Source organism: Geospiza fortis, unplaced genomic scaffold (assembly GCF_000277835.1).
Source record: "Geospiza fortis unplaced genomic scaffold, GeoFor_1.0 scaffold121, whole genome shotgun sequence".
NCBI classification, from domain to species: Eukaryota; Metazoa; Chordata; class Aves; order Passeriformes; family Thraupidae; genus Geospiza; species Geospiza fortis.
The window spans coordinates 4,743,139-4,754,250 of record NW_005054346.1 but is presented as its reverse complement, the minus strand read 5'-3'; the positions used below and the strand labels follow the sequence as shown (position 1 = coordinate 4,754,250).

General features: G+C 38.2%; 1 protein-coding gene across 1 annotated transcript in view; it reads left to right on the top strand.

The window, feature by feature from the left end:
* Positions 1 to 795: 795 nt before the first annotated feature.
* Positions 796 to 11,112, top strand: part of CLVS1 (clavesin 1) — an 87,479-nt gene continuing 77,162 nt past the window's right edge. The window contains exon 1 of the mRNA XM_005423049.2: positions 796 to 1,405. Within this exon, the coding sequence (XP_005423106.1) occupies positions 1,017 to 1,405 (389 nt within the window). The 5' untranslated portion in view covers positions 796 to 1,016. The remainder of the gene's footprint in view (positions 1,406 to 11,112) is intronic.

The following is an 11,112-nucleotide window of genomic DNA, read 5'->3' as shown; positions in this document are numbered from 1 at the left end:
CAGATTTTCTTCTAACACTTGTGAAAACAAATTCTAGGTAAAGTACCAAAATCAAAATGAAATTCAGAACTATGTATTCAGGAAAGCTACAATATACTGAAAAAAGGAATTTTGAATAAAATACGTCTCTTTTTCAACTAAAACATCAATCCTGCCATACTGGATACATCAAGAACCTTATTTGTGAGAAGTTTCCCATGAAGACACATTGAGTCTCAATGGAAAATATTTCCAGTGAATTTCTAAAAAGTAGAAATTATCCCTGGTATTGGTAGAATTTTGGGTTTTTTAAAAACCAGCTTTACAGATAGCTCATGGTCTTATTCAAGGAGAGCTACCAGCAGATAATACAGGTGATAAAGCCAAATCAAACAGGTGTTCTGCTTAGTATGATGATGGTAAATCTGTCTATTCATGGAGCTGAAATGTTGCTCACATTAATGGTGGAAAAAGATACTATTATTTTTGCTGCTATCATCCTTGGCTTGAAGTTAGGGATGCTGCAACTCCCACACTTCTGTAAGACAGCTTTGAGAAGTGTATTCTAATAGCAAGTTGATACAGCTTAGTATTAATTGTCAATAAATCTGATTGCTTTTCTGAAAGCCTGAAAACATACATTCAAGATGTTAGCGACTGCCTTATCTTAAATGCACCCATTCTGAAATTATGTGACTTCTGTCCTCCTACACAAAGAAATTTTATGGCTAAATAAATTCAGAAATGCATTCCGACAAGCTTTATATACACATTTAATCTTTCTTTTATATATTTTCTTTTTCTTTTAGTAAGTGGTGGAATAAACAACACTTTCCTTTGGATGGATTATAGTACATGTGAACTGCCTGTTACTCTGCAAGAATAAGAAAGCTCTGTGCTTTTACTTGTTAAGTATCAGCTTGATAGCAAAAAGCATCTGGATGGCTCACGGTCACAGCAGACCATCAGTTGAATGGGATCAGCACTTCTACTAAAATATCCGAAGTTAAGGATTTGGAAAAGAGGTTTTTGCAGACATGACCCATTTACAAGCTGGACTTAGTCCAGAGACTATAGAGAAAGCCCGCCTGGAACTGAATGAAAACCCAGACATTTTGCACCAGGATATCCAGCAAGTCAGGGACATGATCATCACGAGGCCTGACATTGGGTTTTTACGTACAGATGATGCCTTCATCTTGAGATTTCTCCGGGCCAGAAAGTTTCACCAAACGGAGGCCTTCAGACTGCTGGCTCAGTACTTCCAATACCGCCAATTAAATCTGGATATGTTCAAAAACTTCAAGGCTGATGACCCAGGAATCAAACGGGCTCTGACAGACGGGTTTCCGGGAGTGCTGGAAAATCGCGACCACTGCGGCAGGAAGATTCTTCTGCTTTTTGCAGCCAACTGGGATCAGAGTAGGTAAATGTAGATAGTGTCCTTATCTTTTTACACACACTCACACTCAACTCCTGATGGAATATTTGTGGCCATCTTTGAAGCAGCAAGGCCATTTTCAGCAAAATATTTTGTAACCATATCTCCATTACCCCATAACTTCCATCTCACCTGATCACCTGTCCTCATTCTTAGGACACAGGGCCATTGAGAGTTAAGGCTATATCAGTGTGTCATATAAGTAGCTCGTGTCTGTGTTTTTTTAAAGAAGTATTTCCAGATTTTATCCAGATAATGTTTTTTGCTATAAGTACATTAACGTCTATCATACAATTACTTCAGCTGTACCACGGACCAGCCAAACAGGTTGACAGAAAGCATCTCAAAACATATGGAGATTCTTGTAGCTCTCCTGGTACAGAGGAAACTGACAATATTTATTCTATCTTCAGACTTTCTAACAGATTGTTTGTTTGTTTGTTTGTTTGTTTGAACTATTTTGGGAATTGCAGCCTCTGCTCTATTTCCACAAACTGCATTGAGATTTCTACACACTCTGCTGGCTCTGTGTTGTTAGTCCGATAAATGGGAGAGTCACACAAAACATATTTTCTGTTCAGGCCATTACTTTACGGACTGGCATTAACAAAGGTATCTCCTAACCATTATTATAAAATAATATCCTTAAATTAATGTGATTAGTCAGCTTTCACTACCTATTTGAAGTGGTACAGAGAAAAGGGTCTAGTCCAGGAATATCATGTTCATATTGTCCTCATCTTTGTAAGTTATTCCATTCCATTTTCCCTGACTTCATGGTGAGATGGAGAAGTGTAATCACCTGTAGGTTTACCATGTGTTCTGTTGGATCTTGATAAACATCCTAAGAAAGAGCAAAATTTGGATTCAAGTTTTAAGTACTATCAGTTCTGATGGTTTCCAGGTAGGGTTTTGTCTTGCCATGGTCTAAAGTCTTTGATGAAAAAGTCTTGTCCTTAGGAGTCAGTAGATTGGAGCTTTGATTTTACAGCATAAAATTTATTAGAGAACAATACACGTATGCCTGCAATTTTTCATATTATTTGTTTTCTGGGAAAACCTTTCATCACCATGTGAAAAGCAGAGTTCAGAAGTATTTCTGATTTTCATTCGCATGTGAATAAATGTCCAGAAAATGATACAGAAGTGTAACTTTGCATAATCAAACATGTTTGGTTAAATGATGAACTGAGGGCAGTAATAAAAGTCCTATTACCTACAAACAGGCCAGCAGTTTATCTCCTGTCTTTCTGAACTGCAAGTTTGCCTTTCTTTCAACCACAAAACTCTTCTGTTAGCAATTGGCATGAAAAGAAAGATGAATGCACAGGTATCTGGAATTAATAGAAAGCATCAGCTTTAGAGGACAGAAGCACAGTGGAACTGCTGGTTGCATTAAGGGATTTAGGTATTACATAGAGCCAGCTTTGAGTTTCTGATCCTTCAACAAAATGAATCTTTGTGATTAAACTTGTACATCAGGTCCTGCTCTTGGAAAGCTGAGAGTGCTGGTGTCTAAGGCTCCTGCAATGAAACTTTGACAGAATAATGACTCCGGTCAGATTTTGGTTCATATTTTCTGCAAGACCTTTATTATGCATCCATGATCCATATGTGTGTGTGTGTGTGTGTGTGTGCAAAAACCAAAGCAACCCTGCATATTTTTGGAGATATAATTTTAACTTTCAAGGAAGAAAAGCTGAGGCAAATACCATAGGATGTACTTTCCTAAGAACCCTCGGTGACATTAAAAATCGTGTGCAAAATTTACCTCAGTACAGCCACTGAACCTCATATCTTCTGTAGATTCAGATGACAAGAAGTGTTTTTTCTGTGGGCTTTTGTGGCACTCCTGCTGCAACAGGGATTTGAGACAGGATTTGGGCTGTAAGTAAATGGATATCCTCCTCCTTTTTTGCTGTCTAGAGACATCAACAAGAGGAAAAGCTGTTAAGGAGAGGAAATCGTGAGTGCAATGTCCTATTAAGCAGCATGGGAGCAGGTTATTGACCAGAAGAAACACAAATTTTACAAAGAAGTTCAAAAAGGCATTGTGCACATCTTACATAAATGTATCTTGGGCAACCTTTCTGCAGACACGTTTTCTGAGTGATGGCAAGATGTTCACAAGCTCACATTTCAGCTGAATGCTAATGGAATCGGCCATGATGCAAGAGTAAGAGCTGACCCTTCAGCCTGCCCTTCCTTACTTTAATCTCATTTGCCACTGGCTTTGCCTTCTCTTTCTTTATGATCAATATCTAATTTATGAAGGGTTGTTTGTAAAGAAATAATAATTTTTAAAGGGTCTATTAAAATGAGAATAACTATAGTCCATTTGTTGATTTTCAGTCCAGACATCCTTACCATTTATGTGCCTGGGAGTTTGGTTGCTGTTGGCACATATCAGAGAGGTACCAGAAACCTTGAAACTTTCTGTGTGTATAAATATATTGATTTTTAACAGGAAATGTCATTATTTGTGTAATATGTCTGCTTGGACAAATCAGATCCAAGATGTTTCTAAGGTACGTCTTGTATCAAATATAGACTTTCTATGTAAACTTCTAGAAACATTTGTAATTTCAGCCACCAGAATGCAGCTGATAGACCTGACATTTCTAGCAAACTAGGTTTTAATTTCCAGTCTCAATATTTCCAGCTTCAGCTTCCAGCTGCTAGATCATGTTAGTTTAAATGTACCACAAAAATATGACAGCTTGCCATGTTTGTACCTTTGTGTCCTGACCACGTCACATTTAACCTATTTTTGAGGCAGCACTGTAGGGTAAGTCACTGCCAGGCAAGAAGATACTGCATTAGTGACTCTGCAGCAGAGGTTCTTGTGTTCACCTTCAGCCATGGGGAAAGTAAAACAGCTAACATCCTTGTCCTCAAGGAAAAAAAAACCTGTGTGTTGTCCACAAGGTAAAGAACATACCTCTGAGCAGCCAGCACAGCAAAGATAATGTTCTGCAGAGCAATCCACTAGATTAATGTATCACAATACATTAAAGATGCCCAAGCTTAAACAGTTTTAACTTCTTTACTCTCAGAATTGTTTCCAAGTTTAAAATACTCTTCATCATTCTTTTCTGGACTGTTCCTCTCATTTTAGTGTTGTTGCTAAGGTGCATGTGGATGAACTAAATAAAAATTTTTCACTAATAAATCATCAAGTGATAACCCTATCTCATCTGTTCAGTAGCTTCCTCCTTTTAGATACAAGATTGTCACTCTGTTCTTAACTACTCTATCCCATTTTGAACTCATGTTCAGCTCAAATTTGCTTTCAAGTCAGTTTCCTAAAATACAAATGCCACTGGTAAATGTGTCATACATTCTCATCCATAATGTGGGCACAGTCTCGCATGTGATTCACGCTCTTGTGCAGAGCTAAACAAGTCCCGCTCCCCAGTTATCATTTCAAGAGGTTTGTGACATCTGCAAAGTTCACTGGCAAGAATATTATTTTTGTTTCCACATAGTTCAAAAATATAATGATGGTTGTTTTGATCAAAACCTTTTTGATGACAAGGAAAAAATCAGTAGGGATGATAATTCTTATTGCCAAATCACTAGCTGAGATTTATCACAGTTCCAGAGTTAGACTAATTTAGCATGCTCTGCATAGGTTTGATTTCTCTCCATTGTTCAGGCAGATTTCTTAGAGATGATGTCATCACTTTCTCTCTAGGTTCTGCATAGTATATTTTGGATCTGTTAGCTAAAGTTAATCACGTATTCAATACCTTCATTTTCACTTATTCAGTACTGAATAAATGAAAATGAGCAGATGAATAGAAAAGAAAGAGATCAGATAAGTTCCATAGTGAGAGAGAAAAAACCTGTAGAGTTTTATTACTGTAAACTAGTACAGGGGAGGGACATTTTTCACTTTGATCAGAACTCAAGGTGTAGATGTGAACCCACCTGAAACCCACAAAGACTTTATTTACACCACTTCTTACAGAGCATATTATTTTGAATGCAAATTTGTGCAATAAAGACAGATAAGGATGTCAAACTGATCATGTAATGAAATTTTTTGATTGAATAATTTGCATGATAAAAAATTCCAGTTTGTAAAACAAACAAATGCACCCACACAGTTTTGATGAAACCTGAACAAGGATTTAATGTAAAAAAAAATGTTCCATGTGCTGGAAAACAAATAGTCTTTCTCACACTTTTTCGTTTCCTCACTCTCACCAAATCTAAGCCCTCACCCCTCTGATCCATCTGTAGTGAAACTGAAGCTTTTAAAGAAGTTAGGTAAGGTGGTCTTCTCATCTGTTGGATTGAGCAAAGCCTTCGGTAACATCCATAGCTGTTCCTATGTCTGATACTGTCTTCTCATACAAGCTGCTCATACACCAAGGAGATGGATCTTTGGGTGAACAAGTAATTCAGCAGAAAGTGTTCATTAATCTTTCAAGCAAAAGTGTTTCTTTCAAGGTTGTTCAGCCAACATAAAATTTATTTTTGTGTAGAGAGCCAGAAGAAGGACTCCAATCACAATACTCTGCAAATAGGGCTTGAAGTAGGGAGCAGAATGTTTGTCATAGTTTTTTTTCCAGTAAGATGGTTATTAATTTCTGTCTTCATGTCTGTGCCTTAGAAGCTGTCACATTATTCCAAAAACTCTGTGAATCAGACAGAGAAAACCTGCTGCTTTGTTTACAACACACAATCCCAAGTCAACTGCTAGCCATAAACTGTCTTTTATTACCCAGGGAATCTCAAATTCCAGATACTTACCATTCTATAGGACAGTGTACTGAAGCTAAAGGGAGAGGAAATATTCTGACACAGAGGTAAACCAACAGCTATAAATATTTTAAAGGATCATAATAAAACCCAAGTATGTCCTTCCTGAGAATGCTCAAAGTGGTGTAATTACAAGGATATTATCATCAGCAGATCCTGTTGGTATAGAAGAATACATCTCAAGTGTTGATTGTTCTAATATATTTCAAGCATAGTCTCAGATGCTTAATAGAATATGAGGTAACAAACATCTACTGAGACTGATTTACAGTCACAGGCAGACTGTGGCAGTAACTCAACCATGTCTGTTTATCATGAGAGATTACAGCTGAAGTGCAGCCAGCCCTGACACCACAATGATTTTTGCCCATCAAGTCTTTGGGTTTGGTTAGGAGCTAGTGATTCTGTGTTGGGAGATGCTTACAGTAATGCAGATTGACATTGTGGTTCAAGCATTGCATTGACCAATAAAAAGCTTAGAAGCATGCTGCATTAAAAAAAAAAATCATAGAACATTACTGAGCTGATCTGAAATGGTAGCAGAATTCAGGATAGTAGGGGAAGGCAGCATAGCAGAAGCATAATACTCATTTAGAAGAGTAACAGATGTGTAAATTAAATGTTGGACAAGGAAGAAAAGAAGAAGCTCTGTCTTGAAATGTTTTAATTTGCTTGCAGGCGGCAACTTAATGCAGTTAGTACCATTTATTACGGAGGCCATATTTGGGAAGGCAATTGTAGCCCATCTGAATGACAGCAGGATGACACACACAAATGAGAATCCTGTGTTGTGCTGCAAAGGGAATCCAAGAAGACAGAGAAAATGTCTGAAGAAAGAGAAAGAAAAACAACAGCTGGGAAAGTTATGAAGCATATGTTGAAGAATGAGAGAAGCCTGACTGAAAAGAAAAAAAAATCATGGAGAGGAATTGGCAATTAAACACATTTTGAGAGGGAAGAGGTGACTAGATGGTGTTGGGCTGAGGGCTGACTGAAGAGCTGTGAAGGACAGTGCCTGGGGGTGAGAAACACGGTTGCAGGAGCTTTCCCCCAGAGTAACACAGGAAAATGTAGGGCAGACTGGAAAGTGGCTCTGTGTCACCTTCCTCCTGTGGCGAAAAGAAACCAATCCAATTCCCATGCTTTATAAAGTGGAAAGAAGGACAGCTGATAAAGAAAAATATACAAACACACATACACAGCAAACATACAGGCACATATACACATCCTCTGCTTTTCTTCTCAGACTCAATTTTTGCATAAGAGTTTATGTCTTGGTGTAAGAAAAGAGAGATTGCATACAGTTGTGATTGCACTTGTCCCTTAAAGAATGACCCATAGTCCTGCGTGGGCTGTATATGTCATCCTCACAGATGGGATCTGCAAAAGAGCACCACAACAGAGCTACATCCACAGAATAGTAGGAAGCCAAGCAATGTGACATCCCACATGGTTCTTTGCCCTTTTGAACTTTGGAAACTGCTGGAAACTATGAATGAATGCTCTTATAAATAGCAGCTTTTTGAGGTGAAGCTTTGTAGGAAGAGACCAGAACTTTTTTGTGACAGCACTCCTCAAATCAAGTTTTCTAAATATCGAATATTCTGATCAGTTTCTAGCTTGCCAACCTAACTAAAAGCAGCCAAGGCAAATTCAGACATTGCAGCAGGAACAGACTGAAACGAGTCAAGGAAGAAAAAAAAATATTAATTCTCTGGCCAGCTATTTAATAAGCTACATGCAGTAGAAGCATCAGAAAAGAATAGAAATACTGAGCTGGAATCCTTAAATGCATTTGAAATTTTAAAATTTTAATACTTGATATATTATTTCCCCAGGCCATGATTTATTTTAGACTCTTTTCTCTGAACTATGAGCCCTGTGCCAATTGCATTTTACATTGAAATAGCTGCTTTTTTCACTCTGGCAAGTGCTGAACACCCTCCAATTCCAGCACCCTCAGAACAGCACAAGGGATGCTTAGGAACTGGTGCTGTTAGCAGACCAGGTGATCTCACAGGAGTTGCAGCAGAGAGCACGATTTTGGTCAGGATGTGAATGTTGTGGCGGCTGTTCAGTTCTGTGAAATAGCTGAACAGCACACTGGGGTAAATTCTACCCTGTCACCACATTCACCCTGCTGCAGGGCATTTCTTGGCCATGATGAGGGTGGAGGATGAGGGGGACATGGTTGGTCCTGTGGTTTTGCTGGTGAGAGTGCCATGACCATGGGAAGCTCTCAGTGATGTGGGAAACTAAGTGGTACAAGCACCCCGCTGCCACGTGCAAATTTAACTAAGCAGGTAGAATAGAGGGCAAGTGAAAGGATGGAGGAGTAAAGTCATTCCAACAAATCAGATAAAAAATTGAATCGTTAAAGGTCTTCTGTATTTTGCTTCCTTTGTCATGGTTAAAACAATAAAAGAGTTGGAGCATCATAATTAATAAGTCATGACTGGAGATTTGATTCCTAAAAATGAGAAAATGGAATAATTTCTTAAGAAAGAGGAAATTTTGGTCTTAAATTTTGATTGCACTCTCACAGTTTGTTTTTTTTTTTTTTTTTAATAAGTGCAGCAACCACAGAGGCAGCAAAAAGCAACTATCCCTTGTTCACAGACCACGATAATCTCAGCTCTGGAAACTTCCTGGAGGGTCCATTTGTTGCAGGGACAGAGGGCAAAGCAAGCCAGTTAGCCTCCTGCTGACACTATTTCCTATGTAACTGCTTATGAAAACTGCCCATGTTGGGCAAACTAAAGCTAGTAAAAATTCATTTTAAGGAGAAAGGTAATATGCAAATATGTTTTTCTTTATAGAGAGATGGTATCTCTTTCCCACTATTCCATTGCAGAGGAAGGCACTTTTCTGTGCATGCATTAACGCGTGGTGCCAGTTTTCTTTCCCACATGCAATATAAATCACAGCACCATGTAAAGTTATGATGCTAGAGGTTCAATAACAACCTATTTGAGAAGGTTATATGGAATATTTTTGTAATATCCCATAATACATCTTTAGGGACCAAAATGGAATATTTGATTGAAAATGTAAGCTAGTGACTGCCATATCGACATACATAAGAAAAAAGACTTGATTTTCAGTGTAAGATTAGTATGAGCTCTATTTTAACCTTGCCAACCTGCTGTGTATCAAACCTCTTATTCCTGGCAGGAGACCTTTTGGTCTGATCCCATAGAACCACTACCAAGTGTACTTTAAAACACACATATTCTCACATGCTGCACCAAGACATGATGGTATTAATTAATGAAGCAGGAAGACTTTTTTAAACCTTTTTAAACCAACATGCTTTTCTTCATTCTGTTCTAGCTACAAGATATCTCTGTATCTTCCTCCTTCTTTTCTACAGCTAGTCCTGTGCTCCTTTCCACAAAGTTGCAATCTCAGCTTCTCTGGTTTTATAACATGTCAGTAGAGGAACTGAGTTCCATAAATTCAGCTATGAATGAAGTAACAGAGGTGAAAAAAGGGGTAACAACACAAGGCCACTGCTATGGTGTGATCAGAAACGTTTGTTCCCCTTGCCAGGGCCAAACATTTCACTGTTTCCTTCCTCCTGACTGCCTTTCACAGCAAATCCAAGAGATGCCAGTCATGTATTTTAGATATGCACAGATCAATCTACAGAGTGTGTGTGCTGCCTACACCACTTCAGAGGGCTAGGCTATGTGATAGCACACAGGATTGCTTTTCTATGGGTATTTCTAGCCAGGAGAATCTACACCTAGGAGTGATAACCCTGTCTAAATCATCTTGATCCTCTCTTGTTATCTTGGAGCTGTGCTCCTCTAAGCTATTCCCACTTTGTGGGGTTTCTCCGTAAGTGTGCATTGCCTTGCTTTCCCAGGGTTAATCCTACCTGGCTGTTGTATAAGTACAAAAGAGGAAATGTGATTTATAGTGAAAGGGAAAGAGACTGATGAAAAATCCTGCTTCCAAATCTATTGCAGTATTCATTTGAAAACTAAGTAAAGAAAGAAGAGGAATAAACTCTGACCTAGGGAGAGATGGTGGGAAATCTTTCCATTTCTTAGGCTCTCATTTATGTGTAAGCCACTTCTAGCTGGCTCCTGCAATTTAAATTCACTTTTATTCTGATAAAGCCTTAAATTCTGTTTGAATAAAAGAGTTTTGCAAGTCAGGGGAAAATGGCAATTTGTGTATGCTGTGCTGCCAATAACTGCCTTTTTCCAGCATCTTATTGTTATTCTCTGCTGAAATGTATACACAGGTACATGCACATTCACTTTCTTTTAGAGAACATTTTATATGAATCATTTAAAAGCACTTCAGGAACATTTTGGGATTTACTTGAGAAAGAGGCTTAGCAGATGTAGGCTCCAGGTTAAAAGCCAAGGAGACTTGTGAGACACCAGGCACACCTGCCATTATTGGTTTCGTCCTGGCTGACAGGTTTGTCTCTACTGGGATTTTCTCACCTCTTGATTTCTTAAATCAGGAGTTCATGGGTAACTAATATTGACTGGGCACAAAAGGATTTAAGGGTAAAGAATGGACTACAAATGAAATTATATACAGCAAAGTGATATCACTGAGGAAACAAAGAATCTGGGCTGTATTACAGGAGTGTTGTCAGCAGGACAGCAGAAGTTACTCACTTTTACCCACCTCAACTGTCCTGCAACATAAGTACAAGCACAAGAGCCAAGTCTGAGCTGAGTCAGAAGAATAGCACAACAAGAAGTCTGAAAAATATGACAGTACAAAGTTGTGACTTCAAATAATCACATTTCTTCAGTAATTCTCTGTATTGACTATATGAAAATTCTTATTAGAGGTGTGAAGAAATTATTTTGAATTAATTATTTTAGCTTCATAATAAAAAGAAATACAAACAGAAATAGAAGAGTATTAATTACATTCTCATTTTACAGTTT